Below are 21,122 nucleotides of genomic sequence, written 5' to 3' on the forward strand. Positions count from 1 at the left end.
AGCTCCAACCGCCAGACTATGCTTATTGACTGAAGAATATTACTTTGAGGGTGATCGAAGGATTCCTTCGCTGGTATCTTGATAGCCACATTGTTGAATATCAGTCTGGATTTTTGGTCTTTGCGCGATACTGGAGAATCTTCTGGTGTCAAGAAATGGAGAGTCTCTTTCCTTACGCACTGAGGCGTAAGATGACCATGGTAAGCGAACATCCAGGAGACAAGGATCAAGCTGATTTTGCTAGCTTGTATGCACCACACTCACCGATGAGTACGAGCTTGACTTGGGAGCGAAGACTCAGCCACCAGTCAACATCGACGATCTCCTCTTCAGTACGTATCATCTCATGGCTGTCACCAAAGTGCAATTTGCCACGGTACGATGTCGACACCAGCATAGTACATTGCGAAAGATGATGACCTCTACTTCTGCGCGCCCTGGAACGCTCATCGAGTCGTCAGGTTACATGAGAAGCAACGACGCGCTGAAATGGAAGGATATCGAACTCTATACGGTGAAACACCCGGACGATCCAAACTGTCAGGTCCTTCTTATGCGAGTCAAGCATAGGTTAAATAAGGGCAAGAGAAACCGGGGCATCCCGTAAGTCTAGGTTCTTGATCAGGTTGAAATTAGCTAACCTTTCAAAGGCCAGTGTACACATACACTGAACGGAATGATAGCCTCGGCCTTTGTGTTATCCAAGACATACTAGAATATGCATTTCTTGACAGTGCTTTTGCCAGTGAGCGTATCAAGAAGCCTCGAGATATCTGGCTCTATACCCATGTCCCAGACCATCGACTCAGCACCCCCATCCACTTCAAAGAGAGCATGAAGGAAATCCCGATATTTCGTCGCCCTGTGAAGGATTCCGAGGGAAGATGGATCACTCATCCCACACTAGCTTACCAATACGATCGAGCGCAGGAATATGAGATTGCCACCAGCAGGTCAGCAGGTTTTAAGACTCCCGGCTCTCTTTACAAATATCGGAAAGGAGCTGCGGCTAATTTGAGTAAGGAATGCCCCTTACCTGACATCGATTACGAGTTGACATATCTGCAGAACATCTCGATGAACACTCCCGGAACATTATCATGGGCCACAAGAGAAGTGGTACCTTCGCCTACTATGTCCAGGTCCAGGATGACACCCAATCAGCCTTTATGGAGACTCCCGCAAGAGATGCTTTAATTAAGCTGGCTACCAATTTGACAGCTGCGCAAGACAGCAATTTCGCGTCGTAAATCAGCTTCTCATTGGCATCTCCAGGTAGGGTGATTTGCTGGACAACTTCTTGTACCATATTCATCGGCCGAAGGCCCGCTCGGAGATAAGCGTCAGGAAGCTTGTGGGCAGCTTTGTATTCGACAACATATAGAAGGCTCCTTTCATTGCCGCTACGAATATACACGCAGTTCTGGTCGGCGCGAAGGGTCCGTTTGTCAACGGGTTGTACCTGTCCCGGCTCCTCCGTAACGGTGTTCGTATGATTTTCAAAGATTATACCTTCACCGAGCGAAAACCGGCTTTGTGCCGCAGGTAAGCCAGCCAACCTATCAATCACTTCTTTAACCGGATTCTCCACTTCTGCCTCCTGGTGTCTCACTAGGTCTGACTCACTCGCCAACGGACGAGCGCATGCCTGCTGTCCTCGGTCCTCGATAACTAAAGAAGTGGAAATACTCGCAGAGGTGCCTCAGAGTTCGGATGGAAAAGCTGGTAGATTTCGTCAAAAAACGTCTGTTGCGCTGCGCGGAAATCCCAGGGACGAAGGAACGTGGGGCACACACGGCCGACTGGGCTTGTGATAGAGCCTTTCGTCGTCAGCGAGCGGTTGGTCTGAACAGTAAGAGGTTTCGTTAAGCAGCGATGACAAGCTCTCAGGTATTCTGCAAATGTTGTGTTCCGGTTGCGCTCTTCTGCTTGCTCCGCACGTTGCTTTGCGTCGTCTGCACGCCTCCGCTCGTAATCTGCTCGTTCACGTTCTTTCCGCAATAGCGCTAAAAGCTCCTCTTTGCTGGGTGAAGCACCTCCTGAAGACATGGAGAGGCTGGTTAGCTAGGTGTTGAACAGAAAGGTTGTTAGGAACGCATCACTCATGAAGATGGGAGTTGGTGACAGACATTCCAGGAACCATCTTCCTGCTAATGTAACTTCTTGGCATCATGGTACTAACTGTATCGGGGTAGGTCGGTCTCACCGCTTGAGAAATCGTATTATGGGTTCAAACGAGTGGTCATTTACATCCTTGTTGGTATGACCGCTGAGAGTATCGGCCGGAACATATGCAAGGAGAAACAAAAATTGCGGCTGTATAAGGTAATGCATACACAGTACCCCATAGGTAAGCAAGATAGGCGGTTTCCATGGCATACAGTGGAGGAAAAAGAGTGTTGACGCCCCTAGATAGGTCAACTAGACCGCCTGGTTTTAATGCCGGCAAAAGTGCTCAATGCGTTTACAGACAATTCAATATTATCGTCATGGCATCTTTGCGCGAAGACTGATCTTCCAAAATGAGGTGAGAAAGTTCTCATTGAATGAAGCTATTTCCATGCTAAGATTCGTAAACCATAGCGACAACAACTGCTATAGACATTGATGGTCATGAGGCAGGGTCCAGCAAAGTAAAGCGGTAAGTCGTGTCTGAAGAGCTCCATGATCCATACCGATCATTAACTCCCACGTCAACATCATCGTCGGAGTATCTACATAACCATAGGATCTAATATAACATGACCACGTCGCATTACAGATTGATCCCATATACTTCCTCACTACTTCCGTAGCTTATGTCTAGCGCCATCGACTGTTCAGTCCCACTCCTTCTCAGGAAATTCAGATTCAGCTTCAATGTGCATATCGGCCGCTTCTTGGACTTTTCTTCCCGATTTGTTGGCATTTTCCTTGGATTTTAGCTAGAGCTTGTACAATAAGCGCAGAGGGCATAACTTACTCTCCCCTGATCTTGAGGAAATGTGGATTGGATCACCCGCATCTCGTCGCGACAATGTCGGACAACAGTAATATGGACCACCACCAGTCCAGACTTTCTGGCTATCCAGGACAAGAGCTTCATCATATTAAGGTTCAGGATAAGACAGGTTCAGGGTTATTGAGGTAACGTTTAAGAAAACTCTTGAACATTAACATGTTACTTCGGCGACCTACGAAGAATAAATTCTTATAGCTATCTGGTAGGCCACGGTATCCGGTACTTCGAGAAACTGTGGCTCCTTTGCCTGCTGAGGTGTACCTATTATTTAACCCTGGAGGGGGACGCCATGCATGGTGGACCACGGCGGCACCGCGCTGAGTCTTTAGTAGTTACCTGTTCTTAGTCGTCTGGGGCCATTTTTCGTCTTTTTCCTTGCTCAACGAGATCTAACTGCCACTAATACATGTTGTGTGGAGGGTCTAGTGTTGATGTAGTATTTAACTAAATGCTTTCGGGCGCCATATTTTTGATATGCTGTTCGATTATGATTAGCAAATTCTTATTGACAATGTATATCAAATGCTTCTTGGGGGAAGGTGAAAGGGATCCTCCTCATTTTCCTAGCAAGCGGAAACCTTTTTGCAGACTTGCAGTACGATACAAAAATCGAGCGGCTTCCCGGTATTTGGAGATTCTGCCAATATTTTTCAGAAAACTTTCTCTTGCGCTGGGGCTCATATCGCGATTCGTTCTGATCAATGCCCGGAGCTAAACCGAACTCGAGGAGGAATGTCAACACCATCGTGCTTTCATGTTTGGTGGTCTGTCTGATCAACCTTCGCTTTGCTATGTTCAATCTATCTTCTAGGCCTTACTGGGCTAAGTTTTGCTGCTACTTGATTGTGCATGAAGCGAAAATGACATTCACACAAGGTGACTAACTAACCGATGAATCTGTGCTTTGCCGCTGGTGACGGCCGTAAAGGCCATGCTGGATAACACTCACGCTCCCCTATCTCGTGCTTCTTTAATTCCAACTGGGCTGAACCACTGTTTCATGACAGTCTCGAAAGTATACCTTTTATCGACAGTTTGCCTAAGATAGCTTATACCATGCGCAGCCATTCTCCCCGCCTCGTCATCCTGAGCTTGTCACAAACAGCAGAGTTACTCGGGCGATGTGTACTATTTCATCTGGAAATCCCGTCAAAGTAATCGAGGTCTTTAAGCAAAGGGAAAACAACGGTGGTCAAAACCGACTCGTCAAACTGTGGATCTTCAAACCGTTCTCCCTTGTTGCGAGACCAATAAAGGCACTCTTTTACAACGTCCCCGTAGTTTGATCCGCTTTCATAATAGACATTCCTCAACACCCGTGTTGCAGTATTGAAGCGCAGCTGAGACTCACTCGGATCCTGGTCCTCCGGTCGACAAAGTGCCGAAATGGTCTTACCCAGGGACAACTCAATGAGGGCGACAGCCAGTGGAAGAAGAATCTCATTCTGAATCCGACATGTGCCTGAATCCATGGAACGCGATGAAACACCATTGTCACCGTGTGTATGTAAAGAGCCCATAACCTGCCAGACTATGTACGGATGGTCGAACATAGTATACCTCTGTTGCAGGTTCGGAGCAAAGAAGACATCTTTAGTTGCCCACTCCGGTTTCAGCCAGCTCCCTTGAAGCTGTAGGACGCCACATGCAAGGACAGCAGCCAGGAACAACCGATCCCTTCGGCTCAGGGCATCTGAGCCCTGGGAAGAGGGAGGGCAGCTAGGATCTCCTGTAAGGAGCGTAGCGCCATCTCTTGCTTGATGCTACGTACGAGACGCAGGGTGAAGCGTGTATCACTGGTCTGGTCCTTTATGTACCCAAAACCCCCCTGACCTGAGTGGGAATCGGCAGTTCCAGCGGTACAAAGCACAGAGCAAAAATCACTGATTGGCCTAGGGCTTTTCAATGCTTTGTCCATGCCTTCCATGCAAATGGTGGTGGAGCTCATTGTAGGACACTGTACTTTGCATTTGCCCTCCGAAGTCGATGCTGAAGTCCCCTTGAGATTGATTGAAACAGTTTGCTCGATTCTCTCGGGTTGTAATTCGACCTCATGCCATTGGTCGAAGGTATGCAGCCTCTGGCCTTTATTCGCTGAAGAGAGCATTAAGAGGAAACGGCTTTTGTTTCCCAGATGATCCGCATGTCTGGACCCCTGGACGGTTGTATCCAGCCGGAAACAGACTGTGTGATCGTTTCTGCATGGGAATTTCAGGCCTTGGCCCTGCACCAAAAGATCATGTAAAGCTCGTGCATGTCGCCGGGTCTCTTGATGGCGTCTCAGGCCGCCTTTCCACCGGGCTGGACCTGATCTGGTTTGAGCCAGTTGATGTGACTGATCGCTCAGGGTTTTGAGAATCTGACTTGCTTTGTCGATCCTGTTTAGTATATCCTCATAGATCGCTTTGGACAGTATCTTTCGGAATTTTATTTTGCCTAATGACTTGATCGACGCAGCCTTGAAACTCAGTCAGACTCGATTAGCCTCTGGTAAGGACGGTCTCTCCGGAGTGGATTTATACCTTCGAGTAGTCAGGCGTATACCGGTCGAGTTTGTTGGAAAGCCCCTCTAGAAGGCCGCAGAGGCCCGTCAGAGTCCCTGTGAAGACATTGTAGTCCCGACCAAGCCTCTCAGCCATCCTCCTCTGGAATTGCGCATCTTTCCACCCAGGGCCACCCGGTTTGCTGATTAGCTCTGATCGATCGTCGTGGTCGTCGACGACATCCTGTAGGAAGATCTCAAGGGTGTTGAGGAAAATGGCATACTGGGCGCTTAACGTGCTGGAATACCCCTCCAACTCCCGCCGGTATCGTCACAGTCCTTTGATACTCTCCAACCCACGGACGTAGTTGTCCAACTGATTGACCACCAAAGGTAAGACGACCAAAGCCAAGCCCGCAACTTCCGCTCCAGTCATTACAGGCTAGCTTGCAATATTGGTAAGACACAGTTGATGGAAGGGTGATATGGATGTGAGATTCACATAAGGTGGGCAGCCTGACGATTTAACAACAAATATTACCCCGCAGTCAGCCTCAGCCTTGCGTTGGCGCCGGTCTCGCAATCAGCCTCCTATATAGATGCAATCGCTCAACACCTGTTGACAAAGATCCAGCATTCCCACTTCCTCTACACTTCTCAATAATGGACGGTATTTCCAGAGTGCTAAATCAGTGCCTGGAGGACTTCACGGCATTGACAGACTCGGATGCCCTCACCCAGTATGTAGCCGAAGTCTCCCATCAGCGCTGGCTTGACGAGCTAGGTCGACTCCGTGTCTGGTCGGGAAACAATGGCGCGCATGAAGTCGGCCAGGCATCACTGGACTATCGACTTCGCGATGCTTCGCATCTAAAAAAGGAGACCATCAAACTCTTGAATCGGATGTTGCAGGTCCTCCAGGAAGTGAGGGAGGTGGTTGACGACGGAGGAGAAGAGAATATCGATATTGAATTCGACGACGAAGGTGACGGTGACGGTCACGACGATGACGCCAGGGCCACAACGGATAGCATGACGGAGATACAACATCTGTACCAGAGTCTAGTCGATATTATCAATCTCCTATTCCAGATCTCCATGGCCATCCGCAGGCCCGCCGACCACGATCGCCTCCTTAACATGAAGATTGAGAATGCATCATTCTTCGAACCATGGGCCCAGCGACACATCTCGCACAAGTATCCTCATGCCGAAAGTGACATCGTTAACCGACTCAGTACCGCTATAACGAGGCAGAAGGCTATCTTAAAATATCGCGAGCGGCACAGAGCAAAGCTTGGAAAGGGGCCGTTCGAGGGAATCGAAACGGACTCGACGAGGCTCGCAGACGCAGAAGCAGCAGAAATGACCGCCGGGTATGACCAACTGTGTTTCCGTGAGACGGATTCCAGCTCTGATGGGTCCCGGACGTCATACACAGCAAGCTTGATCATGACACTTGGTGCAATCTCAGTTCCAAACCCGCCAAGAGAGTCACTGGGCAAAAAGCCATTCGAATGTTCCTACTGCTTTTATACTATTTTCATTAGACACCAGGAGGACTGGGCTCGCCATGTTTTCCGGGATCTGATGCCGTATGTTTGTTTATCAAAGGACTGTATTATTCCATCAAGGCTCTACGAGAGTCGGAAGCAGTGGTTTCGTCACATGCTTGAGGTACATTCGGAAATGGCTGTAGCTGGAAATGGCTTCATCTGCCCCTTATGTCAGGCTAGCTTAATCACAGGTGACCTTTGAGGGGCATATTGGCCGACATCTGGAGGAGCTGGCGCTATTCGTCTTGCGTCAAACGGATGTAGGTAATGATATGCACTCGGAAGTGGCATCACCGGCCGCACCTGTGATTGTAGGGGTGGATGCGTGTGATCAAAGTCCAGGGTCGGACGGTATCAAACCCGACCTTAGAACTGATAGAACTCATGAGGAAGCTGGCGGAGTGGGACAGGATACACAGAGTTTGAAGGAACCGTTTCATCATGAACCAGCAACTCCCTACGACATCCAGGAGAGTTATCGTGCATCAGCCGGGGAATACAGTTCTTCGGTCATGGACACTCTCACGACTGATTTTGCACAAATGGGAACACGTTTCCTAAGCCAGGGATCCGGCGGCCTAAACAGCGATATTTTTGAAAGTCATGATCATCACCCAGCAAGTCCATGGTGATAGGATCCGCAGTAGAAACACTCGAAAGTCAATGGAGGCCAGATCTTCAGAGGTGGGAGAAGGGTCCATTTTTAAATCTCAATCAGGAACTAGGAGCCGCAGCCATATTACCCTGTGACTTTTTCACTCGAGGTATCTTTCGTTGTTTGCATTTACACAGGGAGCTTGTATAGCAGACCTTGAGATTTGCTCAACAACTTTCCAAATGCGGTAAGTGTACCCTAGCCGACTCCGACTCCGACTCCGACTAGTACTTCGCCATTTGCTCCACTGCCATTCTTATCTTCTTACACTTTCTTGAGCAGAATTGCAGCATTGGTGCAGTGTCTGATGCTTAGAGTATCACTTGACGGCGCGGGTTAGCTTAAGATCATACCTTAGTGGGCCGGTCTCCAGCGTCCGTGTCTTCTTTTGGAAATGCCCCTGGTGCTTCAACCTTGGTCAGCAGTAAAAGCTTTGGCACACCCCTGCTCTTGCTCAGTCCACTACTAGAAATGAACCGCAGGCACCCCTCAAGAGGACATGCTTGCGAACGTTGCGCTGAATTGAAAGTCAAATGTGTACCTATTGTGGATTCCAGAACATGTGAGCGATGTCACAGGTTAGGCTGGTTGTGTATCTTTCCAGACAATGTGCCTGGTAAATGGCCTAGGTCAGTCCATTTCCGATAACCGAGGAGTACCAAAGCGAGATAGATTGCTCACCCTGGCTCTATAGGAGAAGTCGGATTGATGATCTGCAAGAAAAGGTCGACAATTTGGCTTCCCGAGTTGGAAAGGTAAGTCACTCCGGTTTCGGTCACAGACATGTGGTCTGAAAACTCATGGCAGCAGAATGTATGGATGGTACCAATGCTCAAATTTGGCAGAACACTTCTTCCTCAATTATAACGGCTCCGCAATCACCACATGCTGCACCAATTACACGGGAGCGTTCAACGACTCAACCTGAGGACACAGATGGTTTTATCTCGAAAGAATCACTCACGGTGCGGGAGGCTAATGGGCTTCTAAGAAAGTTTCGAGAGCACAAAATACATCACTCCCCATTCGTTATTATTCCAGAAGGAATGAATGCTTCTGTTCTTTGGCGAGAGTCTCCCTTTCTGCTCCTGTGTATCCTGACGTCTTGTTTGGAGCATGATCCTGTTCTGCAAGATAAACTGGAGCACGAAATACGAGAGATCATCAGCACTCGATTGATCTTGAAGATGGAGAAGAACATGGATCTCCTCCAAGGACTCCTCGTGCACACAGCCTGGTACCACTATCATTGGAGGTCTTATCATACGCAGGCATACATGTTGCTTCAGATAGCCATCGTGCTTGTTGTGGACTTGGGTCTGGACAAAGACGAAAATTTCAGAATGCAGGCTATACCACAGGATGGTAAAGATTCCGGCCAGGTACATGGACAGGGCATTTATCAAACACCCGCTGAACGGAGGGCTCTACTAGGATGTTATTATCTCTGCTCCAAGTAAGTGTGTCCGTACAGACTATCACCCGCTCCGCACATCTTCTGTGGACGAATCTAATGGCTCACTTATAAATTTGAAGATTGTCGATTTTCCGCCGTCAATTAATCATGCGACACACCCACTGGATCGATCAGTGTGGGAGAAACCTAGCGCTGAAGGCGGAATTTCCGACTGATTCTAATCTCATGGCCTATCTGGAAGTTCAATCACTCGTACGTAAAACACAAGTGATGCTGGAGGTAGGCTTCGACGACCACTCGAATAGTAGTTGTCAAGAGGCCTGGGAGCGGGTGTTCGAACTTATGGAGAAGCAGAGAATCGAAGAGAGACTGCATGGCTCAAATGATAATTGTATTTCATCCTCCCCATAAGCTCCTCAATTATACAAGGCATCTGACTTGCGAGCAAATAGGGTCGATCAATATTCGGAAGATATCTCCTTCGTCATTCAGGTATGCATCCGCTCTTGCTCTTGTGCGGGAGGAGGTTATGTTATCCTCCCGTATATGCTCATCTTTGGATAGAATGATCTTCTCCCTTATGCTCCCCAGGCTGCTTTCGACGGTCGAAATGTTCATGACGTTTGCCTCGAGAATACTCGAGTGCAGATCTTGCGAGAGATCACGGACTGGGCCACAGCTCCTTCCAGAAGTAACCGACAGCCAATATTCTGGCTTAACGGCAACGCGGGGACTGGTAAATCGACTGTTGCAAAGACGATCGCGCCAGCCTGGCTCAGAAGGAGAAGTTAGGGGGCAGCTTCTTCTTCAACATCGCCGATAGCCAATGTTCCGGTCTTGACGCAAACCATCTCATCCACTATCAACCGAGAATTGGCAGGAGAATTCTGGACGCGGTAAAACAACATTACATGATAAAAAAGGCTTCTTTCGAATCCCAATGGGAACGACTGATACTTGGCCCCATTGCAGAGGCCGGACCTGTAGACTCGCCAATCGTTTTTGTAATAGACGCACTGGATAAGTGCATTGGGGGCAGGAAGAGGCATGTCGATATACTTCTCACAATGCTGGCCGAATTAGCTCAGGATGATCAGGTCCAACTGCGTGTTTCATATCGAGCAGACCGGAGGCCCTTCGGTTCCATAGAATCGCAAACGAAGGGCTCCATGAAGTGAACCTGCATTATGCCGCAGACGGATAGCGCGATGTGTCGTACTTCCTTCATTGGCGACTGAACCAGATCCGGGCACTATTCTGCCCTGAGGATAAGACTTGGCCAGATGCCGAAGACGTTTTGGCAATACAAAGGCAAGGAGACAAGCTCTTTGTTTACGTTGCTGCAGTTTGTCGTTTGATCCGGGAAAGCGAGCTTGACTACGACCGCAAGCTCAAAGACATAGCACGAAGCACCAACTCGGGTGTTGATGCGCTCTTTGATATCCATCGACGCATCCTCTTCAATGCTATCCCCCCCATCATAGTGCTAGTCCACTAGATCCCTTCTGCGCGGCCGTTACACGTATATTAGGAACGGTTGTTGTACTGCGGGAGCCGCTATCCTCTGCTGAGATTGATCAGTTGTTGAAGTGGGAGCCTCCCCATTTCCCTGCTCGGAGAATTATATAACTCATGCCATCGGTCTTTGAAACGCTTAACAAGGATTCTATGACCCCGGAGACTGCCATTCGACTATACCATCCGTCGTTTCGAGATTTCTTTGTCCACAAGTCACGAATTGGAGAACCTTTTTGGACCACAGCAGCTGCAGCGCACACTTACGTACTGAAGAATTGTTATGGGATAATGGACGCCACGCTCAAGATGGATATCTATGATTTGAGCGACCCGGGGATCCTAGCCAAAGAAATAGATGCAGACTCAGCGGATCGGAATCTCTCTTCGCATCTACAATATGCATGCCGCTACTGGGTTTACCACCTTCTCGAAGCCAATTTGGAGCACTGTTATGAAGCCACAGTACGATTCCTAGAGGTTCATTTCCTCCACTGGGTAGAAAGCATGGTCTTGATGGGTAAAATACCTGAGGCAGTTTTTTCGATTACAGCGGTGCGTGATCTACCTACGGTAAGTAGTGCGATAAACGTCGAGAGGTACACTACTGATTAGGCTGCTGCCAGAGTCACCTTCAGCCCTATCCTAGGCTGGCTGCATTGATATCTGATGCCAGTCTGTTCCTCCTCAACTGCCGGTCAACCATCGAGAAGGCACCACTCCAACTTTATCATTCCGTAATTTTGTTTGCTCCAGAGAATAGTCTGATAAGACAGAACTTCCTGCGCTCGAAAGACTCTGAAGATTCTCTCTTCTGGTGTTTCTCAACCTTCCCAAGATACGAGAACTGGGATTCATCAACACGGCGGCGCAAATATGATTTGGTGGGACATACAGGCAACATTTTGACATTGTCGTTTTCGCCATGTGGCAACCTTCTCGCATCGTCATCTTACGATTGCACGGTACGAATATGGAATTTGACGACGGGCCAATGCATCCAAACAATATCTACCCGCGGTAGACTGGTCAAGGCGATCTTAGTTCTCGATGGGGCAGACCAATTGGCAGTTGGCTCACAGGACGGCGAAATTGGCTTGTGGAATCCAGCCGAAAGGAAGTATCTCACCGTCCAGGGGCACACTGACGCTGTAACGACTCTGGCACTCTCTCCTCCCTGTACGCTTTTGGCGTCTGGGTCTGCAGACAAAACTGTGCGGCTATGGGCCTTACCCACATTGGAATGTACCTTTCTCTTTGATTATCTTTCCCACGAAGTTAAGTCCCTTGCATTCTCTCGATGCGGGAACTTCATTGCATTCGCCTGCTCTAAGCAGACTGATGAATACAGGATCAATGATACAGTGAGGTTTCCTGTGAAACTAAAGAGGCTCAGCGACCATTATTGCACAGATCGGGCAAACATAACTCTACGGCAAGTCTCCGCGGAAGGGACGTTGACAACTGTATTGAACAGCGGGCCTGAACTGTGTATTCACAATTTCAAGTGGGAAAGAGGGAAAATAAACGGAATGGCCATATCTCCAAGTGGTCAGCGCCTTGCTGCGCTTTCCCTCGCTGGAGTGGCTGCATACTGGAATCTAGAGACGGGGGAATCCCACCTCCTAGAGCCGGTGTTAGGTAAATTTCCTCGCACGTAACTCACTTTCTGTGGAGAAGATCGCCTTGTAGCGGTGAACGGGTCCGGGAATTTCATTGTCTGGGACATAGGGGCAGGGGGCCGTCATATTATCATCGAGCCAGTCAATGGTGCTCCCGGAGCCATCGTTGCGTCCTCGTCTTCGCAGATCCTCATCTCTGAACAAAGGTACGGAATGCTCTCAGTATGGGACTTGGCGGAGAGGAGGCACGAGGTAAATCATACAGTTTTTCATGATCAGCTCGGGAAGCTTCGTTTCTTGCCAGACGGAAGCCTTGCTTCCGTTTCCGAGACTACTGCGTGCATTTGGGACACTCCCACGTTGCAAATGAAGAATGAGTTCCACTGTCCAGATATTAAAATTGGCTATTATGAGATCTCGCACGAAGGACTGCTGGTGAGGGCCAAATATAGTACTATCTATATCTTGGATCTGAAAACAGGCGCATCCTGGTGTTGTCCGCGGATCCATCGTGGCCAGATCACCTTGCTGAAACTAGGATTAAATGGTCTATTGGCATCCGGTTCCGAAGATGGTCTTGTTTGTGTGTGGGATATCAATACTGGCCGGCCACTACATCGGTTTGACATTCACCAGGGCGAAGTATGCTTTTACACTGCGTTCCTCAACAGATTTTCGTGTGGGAACTTGCCACAGGCGTATGTCATTTGTTGCGAGGCCATACTTATGTTTGGGGCATCGCATTTTCGGAAAACGGGAGGTTCATCTCCTACGAGGGAGCCGGCAATGCTCGAATATGGTCGACAACAACGTGGACCTGTGAAGCGGCTCTATCGGGTGTGTTCACCGGAGTTATACATTCGTTTCCGGGCAGACGCCGACGTCTCGCCAGACGCCTCAGACGCCTAGTCTTTACTCAAGAGCAGATTTATGCTTCCTGGACATATTCTGTCTTTACACATGACCTAAAAACGCAAGAGTGGAAACTCATCAGAGATATTGACTTGGTAGATCCGATCATTCTCGCGGCGCTGGAGCGCGAAGCACTATGGTGCTGCGAGACTGAGGATGAGGTGAACTGGATCAAATACGGTGCACAGCGTCTGCTTTGTCTTCCCAATTATCACTACATAACTGACCACCAGGTTTCCGGGAACACGCTGGCGGTAGGGTATGGGGGTGGTCGTATGATCCTTATCCGGTTTGATTGTGACAAAAACCATCGGCATTTGCATTCCCTTGTTTGTCGATAACTGACCTGTGAGAAGAGTATACTTTGCAAAGGTGAGAGAAGAGATGCAGGAGAAATGGCCGTTCTCAAGTTGTACTCCAACTATATAGTTATTAAAGGACTACAGACTCTTTCTTCTGAGCTGTTCGACTTAATGAGAGCCCGGTATCTCTTGATATAATTCCGAATATAAGCCACTGATCTACTTGACCACTCTTTAATTGCTAATATTATACATAACATGCTTGGACAGCGGTCATGGGGAACGCTCTGAGCCACCGAGCCAGCTGCCTTATGCACTTCGTCCTTTGCCGACCTCGATTAAATATTGCAAATATTCGTCACTACACCATCCCGGATCACTTATAGTCCCTATGGGAGGCAGAAAGCTCCCCGGACGCCACAGCGGTGCTATGTTAGGTTGATGACTTTTGAGCTGAGATTGGACGTAACTAACTGGCTATGACGCCGAGCCTTAGACATCTAGTTGAAGACCCCGTGCGTGGTAGAATCTCGTACCTTGAATTTTGACTTGTTTCTTACCGAGTAAAACTACACGGAAACTTGACAATTCTAGATGCAGACAGATAACAAGTAAACGATATTGTTACACTAAGCTAGGTCTGTTTGCTACACTGCTTTTCTCGGATGCCTCTCCCACAGAAAACATGCTGCTATAAGACCGAGAGCCGTGAGTGCAGTCATGAATATATTCTGTAAATTATAGCCCTCAGCAAACGCCCTTTTCACTGCCGCCTGCTGAGACGGAGTCAAGTCCTGGATGGCAGACAGCGAGTCATAGATTGTCTGCGCCTGCTTCGGGGAGACAATAGACAGGATGCGAGGCTTCACATGATTATTGAGGATTGTAGAACTATTATGAATTAATAGGCGTATCAAATGGGAAAGGGAAAGACTTATACCAAATCGCGGGTGATATTGTCCCTCCCAGCACGCGGACCTGCGTTATGGCACCCATCACGACCGCTTAAATGGAGTTAGTAAAGCAGGGGCTGTGGTTAATTCTTCAATTCAGTCAAAACTTACCCATGTGCTTTTCTCCCGCCACTGCACGAGCGAATGTGAGGATCGTGGTCAGGCCCATTCCAAAACCTATCCCCATAATCACTTCAAAGCCGTACTGCGATGGAGGAACCTTGGTCTGATCAGTAGGGTATGAGCAAGACAATCCAACTCTAATCAACTGCAAGATTGACGCCCCGAGGACAAGGTAAAAGGGTGGGATTTTCAAATTGCTGGTCAAGAACCCAGACAAGGCTGTTGCAAATGGGGATGCGAGCAACAATGGTAGCAAGGCGAGACCGGCCCTGAGTGGGGACAGACTGCTCACAGCCTGCGCTCTCTGCGGCACGTTGACAACGATGGCCACAAACGGGAAGCCGACAAAAAAGGCTGTACTACTCCAAGTCAATAAGAGGGCACTTAATTCAAGTCTAACCGCAACTTACAGCAGCATGGCTGTCAGCAGCCTATCCTTGAGAATGCTAGGAGGAAAGACTGGTTCCTGGACCGATCCTCTCTTCTGAAGGAAAGCCTCCCAGCTTACGAGAACGATGGCAGCGATGATTGCCAGCACCACCGGGGCAATAATGGCGGCGCTGTCCCACGGGTACCGACTTCCTCCTTCCTCCAAAGCAAAAACAAGTAGAACGGAAGAGGCGAGCAACAGAAACATGCCACATATATCCACTCGGGCAAACTCCGACTTGGACAGCTTGGTCCGCAGGCGTTTGCGCAACGTCAGCCTCGAGCTCGTCTCAGATGTTGGTAGACACCACACTATCAAGACAAGGGCCACGAGGCCCCCTGGAACACTAGTACTGGTTAACCTCATACTGTGAAACACTTGCAGTCAGCTTACTTAAAAAGGAAGACCCATCTCCATGAAGAATGCGTGTTGATAACGCCACCAAGGACGGGGCCCATGACACTGGCGACGATAAAAACAGTTGATACAATGCCCATGTACTTGCCATATTTCTCGGGGGTCACCATGTCCGTCGCAATCACCATGACCATGGAGTAGATCCCCGACGCCCCAATACCCGGAATGCACGGAATATAATCCTAAGCCACACATCAGCATTGCTGGATGGCTGGGTGGGGCGTGTTTTATAACTCACAGTTCAACAATCGCGTTAGAGATACCGCAGAGAAGGGAAGAAAAAGAGAAAATAATCAGGGCGAGGATGAGCATTGTCTTCCTGCCAAAGATGTCACTGAATTTAGCGAAGATAGTGAGGAATCCTAGACCTGTTCGTCAGCTGTTCTTTTATAAGTTTATCTTCTCCCTGTTACCAGTTACTCACCCGTGTAGGTTAGTAGGTATGCAGTGACAACCCAGTCCTTAATCAGGAAGCCATTCAAGGCGTTGGTGATCGAAACCAACGAGGTACTGACAACGGTGGTCTCGATGGTGGAGAGGAAGAGGGCAATCCAAACACTGTGTAATGAGTTTGCTGCCTTGCTTGCCTCAGGAAGCGCCTAACTTAACATACCCAATTGTTAATAGCTAAAGTTTCCAGCCTGTCAAATACTTTCGGGGCGACTTGTTTTCTTGCTCCCCTTCTGTACCGGATTTGATTGCCACAGGATCAGTCTCTGGTTCCGTCGGCACTGACTTTTGTTGACTCATAGACTGACGGCGGTCCTCCTCCATCTCAAGTAAGGTAGGGGATGCATTCTCGATTGTCTGCTCGATGGGCGCCATAACAGCACCTCGAGAAGAGCGATGTTGCCGAAGACGATGATGCAGGGGAGCGATTTGAAGAGGAAAAGACCAACGTGGGGTTGCAATTTATTGAGAAAATTACTAGGCGCATTATGGTCAGGGATTAGACGGGGGTTTAGAGCCTACTGGCTGATTGATCATAGGGAGTATCTGTGCCACACGCACCCACTCCGGCGCGCACCGTAATCACCATTTTCACCGTAATCACCAATTTTGAATAAAATCATATTTTTGAGGCTATTCCCTACGCCTATCTATACAAAAAAAAAATCACCATTCTAATCTGCTCCCTCTGCTGATTCATTTGATACCTCATTCTCTTGTGTAGGTGCTGGTGGTGGGGGTTTACCATACACTTTCTCCCACTCCCTTTGTAAACGTCTCTCTTGCGCAGCAGCATCTTTGGCCTTCCTTGAAGCAATTGATCGATTTGCATCCCGTAATTTCAAAATACCAGTCTCACTAAGCGGCTTAACCTGCCGCTTAGAGTATTGGCGCCGTAGAGGGGCTTGCGCGGCTCTGATTTGACTGATCGTTTCATTCGCCATAGCCAGGTGCTCAGCGGCGATTCGATTATGTTCAAATATCCGTTCAAGATTCCGCTGTAGCTTCGGTGTAAGAAGATCTGCGTGCTTAGATAGCTTCGCCTGATTCTTCTCAAGGGCCTGAATCGTCCTTGGAGGTGAGATATCGATGCTAGATGAAGATGGCGGCCGAGAGGGCGTAGAGGGAGTAGTCTCACGGAGATCAGGCGCGTAGATATCTGGGATTTGCTCCCATAATTGGATAGCAAGATCATCGGCTATCTTACTGTTAACTGGCCAGATACCACGATCTTTAAAGGCTTCACGGATAATCCGTTGGTTAAAAGCCTTCTCCCGTACTGGTCCAATCACCCGTAAGAATTCTGACTTCCCTACTGGCTCGCCAGCCCAGTAAGATAGCTCGTTGTTCATACGTCGGAAGTGTTGTTTATAGCTTAAAAATGGCTTACCATCCAATGGCTGGCAAAGATGGGTTGTATGAGGAAGGAATCCAAAGGGAATAATGCCGTTATCTTCGCACGTTTGTAAGAATTCAAGGGTAAGATGGGAGCCATGACCATCAAATATAAGTATCCGTCTCTCTCCCCTCTTTGTACGTTCGTTTGTTGCCTTGATAAAGCTTTGAAGCCATTGAACGGCTAGTTCATCTGATATCCAGCCGTTGGGAGATGTCGCTATCGTTGTATTTGATGGTAAAGCCTCGCTATCATTGAACCAGCACTCCATGAATATGCCGCTGCCTTTGAAGATAAACCATGGATCCATCTGCCAACCATCTGCAGCTACGCATTCGATAGCTGTGATATTCTCTCCTCTTTCGGATTCAGCGAGATCAGGGGCACTTTTTGAACCGATTACCTTCCTAGATCTGCCTTCGCCAGGCTGGAAGCCGCATTCGTCAAAGTTGTATACCAACCGCGCTGGTGTATCCTTTTTAACCACGTTTGCAAGCTGATCATACCAGTTCCCTAATAACCCTGCATCTTCAGCCTGGATACGCTTTGATTCCTTCGTCTTTTGCTTCACCGGGCCTAGATTGAGGTGTTCTGGGAGTCGTTTCTCAAAGCGATATGCCCAAGTCTTACCAACCTGTCTAGGTATCCCAGCGCGCTGCAGTGACCGATTTGCATACTCTTCTAGCAGCTTAGGCGTCACCGGCATGTTCCAATCTCGCATTTGAACAATCCACTGTATCAAGGCTTCCTCCTGGTATCCCTCAAGAGCTTTATTGACTGGTTTCCTAGCTATTCGAGGCTGCCTGCCCTTCTTGACGCGGTCACGTAGGGTGGCGTAAGGAACGCCATATTCACGCGCAATCTTGGAGATATTCGGTTTTTTTGGGCCTGAGCGGCTTCGCAGGCCTCAAGGAGGTAAGATTCATTAAATTTAGTATATTTAGGCATGTTGGGTGGATGGAATAGCTTCAAATAGTCAAAATATCAAAAATTGGTGATTACGGTGAAAATGGTGATTACGGTGCGTATGGCACGGATAAGCCGCTGAGGAGTAGGAGAGTGAAGGCCAGGAAGAACAGAGGAACAATGAGCATAATATCATTACATATAGACACGTGATACTCTATCCAGCCGTAGCACAAATGTTAAGTGACAGTTCTGTCCACATGGTAGATGTTTGATCTTGTCAGCTAAAGATTTCTCAGTATGAACAAAGAGTATTTAAGTCTTGCTACTGCGAATAAAGGACAGTCTTCTCATCCTCTCAATAGATTCCAACTGTCACTGACTTCTAGTCATTCAATCAACCCGTCAAGGACAAAGGCTGTCTTTTATTGTATGTTTTAAAAAATGACTTGGACCAACACCAGGACTGAGAGCACCTCACTCCATGACCTTAAATTCCATACAACCACGGCTTTTGCGGCGGATGGCCTCGTGTATGCCGCCAACAAGCTCATCAAAAGTTTCGAAGAAGATGATGAATCAACGACCCATCATATCCTCAAGGCGGGCGTTGGAGCTGCCGTTGCTATCGACGCATTGGTCCGGCTGATGATCCCAATCTGAAGTCATCTCAGTTCCCACACTTGATAAATTCATCAAACCATTGGACTGCTTGCAGGAATGCCTGCTCTTTTGCAAACTTCTTCGCCTTATCCGTCAAGGCTGCGCGAATGGCGAACCCGTGCTCGACTCCACCATAGAGATTGATCTGGTATGGCTGGCCACGATCACGAAGAATGCCTTCTGACTGATGACGTTTTGATGTTGGAAAGATGTCATCAGCCTCTGTGGTTTAAGTTAGCCGCGGCCTGTCCTCACTTTATGTCGACATGACAGACAGAACTATCACTCACCTGCGGCTGCAATGCTCAGGGGCCCTGTAATCGCGCTGAGTTCTTCCAATTCAACGAAACCAGGATGCGCGATGTATCCGACGTCAACCTTTCCCTCTTCGGGCCTCAGAAATCGGACGACGTATTTTGCCTAATAGTATACTTTGTCAGAATCATGATTCGGGGACACATCAAGCCCCGAGCTATTTCGCGTGCAGACCCCGAAGCAATACCCGACCGCCCCAATCTTCTCGCAGCCGAGGTGTGTGCGCATATACTGAATCACCGAGTCGACAATGGGATCCACCCTCTCAGTCGGGTGTCCTTCCAGCCAGCTCATCAGATTAAAAGTCGCAGGCCTATTGAGCTTGACCGGGTCGCCGTGGAACAGGTCGGGCATCGCTACCAGATACCCATTCGCCGCAAATTGGTCAGCAATGAGCTGCGAGTTGATGAATCGGTGACCGATGACGTCCGTGAGGAGGATAACTCCATGCGTGGTCGATCCGTCCTTGGGATATGCGAAATACGTCTCGGCTGGAGAAGGTGAGCTAAATTAGTTATGTGAGGAGATGGAAACATACCACCGTCAATGTCCCGATACTCCCCGGTTGCTTCTCCACTGTGCTTGACCCCCACAGTGCAGCACCTCGCAGGCAAGTTGGAAGTCATCTTGATGATAAACAAGTATTATATTCGAAGACGTATAGGATGAGTAGATGATGAATAGAGGAGGGGAAATGCCTTTATAAATACCTGCGTGCTCCGCTGAACTGGATTACGTATTGCTATTCTGCCTATTGTGTTATCAAACATCTGCCTGAATACGAAGCGGCCGCGCTCCTACTCTTAGCATTGAACCTGAACCAGAGACAAACAAATCACTATGGTTCGGTGCGTTATCAGATATTCCCCTAATTATGTAGGGAGTGGCCTGGAGCAGAATAAATTACCCTTCAGTCAGCATAAATAAGCATGTCTCTACCAAGGCATGCCAGACTATCAAAACGTTATCACACATTCACACTCGAGGCATCTAGTGAGCAGATTGAGACAGGACAAACAAGGCAGGCTATTGGTGATGGGTAAGGGTCTCTCATCATTAATTTTCATGTATCATGTGCCGACCTTCTCGCGTAGTCTCCACAACAGCTGAAATTCAAGACAACATATGGGAAGCAGTGAGAGGGTACCTTCATGAAGGTGTAAAGCTTTCCGAACTGGAGTACCAGTCTGGGCCACACAGGGAGCAGGATCATGAGAATTGGCGTGGGGTCAAACGTAAACAATGTTTCTAAGGCAAAGACCACGAAGAAGCAGGGAATTAGACCAGCAAAAAGCAGCTATATTATTATGACCTTTGCATTCACATAACAATACAAGGAAAACCTAAATCTAGGGAAAAACTTGTATCAAGGTCTATAAATCCCCATTGCTTCGCACACATGGAGTAGCCACCTGGGGTTTGGCGGGTGATTAATAACCTTTATCAAACTTGTATCAGTCAAGTTCAAACCAAGGATATTAGTCAATCACCTACGGCAATAATCATCGTTTCCTTGTCCCCCATCAACGCATTGACGACACTGAGTGATAAATTCCAGAGAATTGTCTGGACCACAACTGAAAAGCGAACGCCGAGGGTCTGCGCCGTCTGGCACGTATGGTCGCAGTTCATAATACCTCCATCCTTCCAAGGACTATTAGCATGACGTTTGGAGTAGCTAGGGAGTTCGGAACATACCGCGCCCTTCCAATGTAGAAGCGCAATAATTCACACCCTCTCTGCATGTTCCAGCGGCCAGAGCCGTCGGAAACGCAGTAACTAGAGAAAGTAGCGCGTAGATGGCCTTCATTGCACTGTGCTGTTCTTGAGGCAGGTCCCTGTCACACCCTGGGATCCGTCTCTGCTGTTCTCTGCTAGTCACTACTTTGGGAACGGGGTCGATATAGTCCCTGGACTATATCCAATACTTGCCTGAGGCCTACCGAGTACCGGCCAGGTAGCCTAACGATGCAATGATACAATGACCCGAACAGGATCAAGGACAAT

The 21,122-nt window shown here is 48.5% G+C and overlaps 6 protein-coding genes across 6 annotated transcripts; 2 read left to right on the top strand and 4 right to left on the bottom strand.

Moving 5' to 3' along the window:
• Positions 1-191: 191 nt before the first annotated feature.
• Positions 192-1,250, top strand: CDV56_105607 (uncharacterized protein; the record flags this gene model as incomplete). The annotated part of the gene is made up of 4 exons (XM_026759226.1): positions 192-200; positions 245-603; positions 651-1,018; positions 1,069-1,250. 4 exons carry the CDS (start codon positions 192-194, stop codon positions 1,248-1,250), a joined length of 918 nt encoding a protein of 305 aa, XP_026614214.1.
• A 421-nt stretch (positions 1,251-1,671) lies between these two features.
• On the bottom strand, positions 1,672-2,049 carry CDV56_105724 (uncharacterized protein; the record flags this gene model as incomplete). The annotated part of the gene is made up of 1 exon (XM_026759343.1): positions 1,672-2,049. One exon carries the CDS (start codon positions 2,047-2,049, stop codon positions 1,672-1,674), a length of 378 nt encoding a protein of 125 aa, XP_026614215.1.
• A 2,085-nt stretch (positions 2,050-4,134) lies between these two features.
• CDV56_105901 (uncharacterized protein) lies at positions 4,135-5,919 on the bottom strand (the record flags this gene model as incomplete). The annotated part of the gene is made up of 4 exons (XM_026759520.1): positions 4,135-4,701; positions 4,773-5,459; positions 5,524-5,799; positions 5,848-5,919. The coding sequence occupies 4 exons, from the start codon at positions 5,917-5,919 to the stop codon at positions 4,135-4,137; spliced, it is 1,602 nt and encodes a 533-aa protein (XP_026614216.1).
• A 227-nt stretch (positions 5,920-6,146) lies between these two features.
• Positions 6,147-7,671, top strand: CDV56_106039 (uncharacterized protein; the record flags this gene model as incomplete). Its single annotated transcript, XM_026759658.1, has 2 exons — positions 6,147-7,160; positions 7,231-7,671. 2 exons carry the CDS (start codon positions 6,147-6,149, stop codon positions 7,669-7,671), a joined length of 1,455 nt encoding a protein of 484 aa, XP_026614217.1.
• Positions 7,672-14,109: 6,438 nt separating this feature from the next.
• Positions 14,110-16,210, bottom strand: CDV56_106552 (uncharacterized protein; the record flags this gene model as incomplete). The annotated part of the gene is made up of 8 exons (XM_026760171.1): positions 14,110-14,353; positions 14,403-14,466; positions 14,527-14,897; positions 14,949-15,314; positions 15,362-15,567; positions 15,632-15,747; positions 15,810-15,943; positions 16,038-16,210. The coding sequence occupies 8 exons, from the start codon at positions 16,208-16,210 to the stop codon at positions 14,110-14,112; spliced, it is 1,674 nt and encodes a 557-aa protein (XP_026614218.1).
• A 2,597-nt stretch (positions 16,211-18,807) lies between these two features.
• On the bottom strand, positions 18,808-19,741 carry CDV56_106812 (uncharacterized protein; the record flags this gene model as incomplete). The annotated part of the gene is made up of 4 exons (XM_026760431.1): positions 18,808-19,022; positions 19,091-19,194; positions 19,303-19,606; positions 19,654-19,741. 4 exons carry the CDS (start codon positions 19,739-19,741, stop codon positions 18,808-18,810), a joined length of 711 nt encoding a protein of 236 aa, XP_026614219.1.
• Positions 19,742-21,122: the final 1,381 nt, after the last annotated feature.

Source organism: Aspergillus thermomutatus (assembly GCF_002237265.1).
Source record: "Aspergillus thermomutatus strain HMR AF 39 chromosome Unknown NODE_101, whole genome shotgun sequence".
Lineage (NCBI taxonomy): Eukaryota > Fungi > Ascomycota > Eurotiomycetes > Eurotiales > Aspergillaceae > Aspergillus > Aspergillus thermomutatus.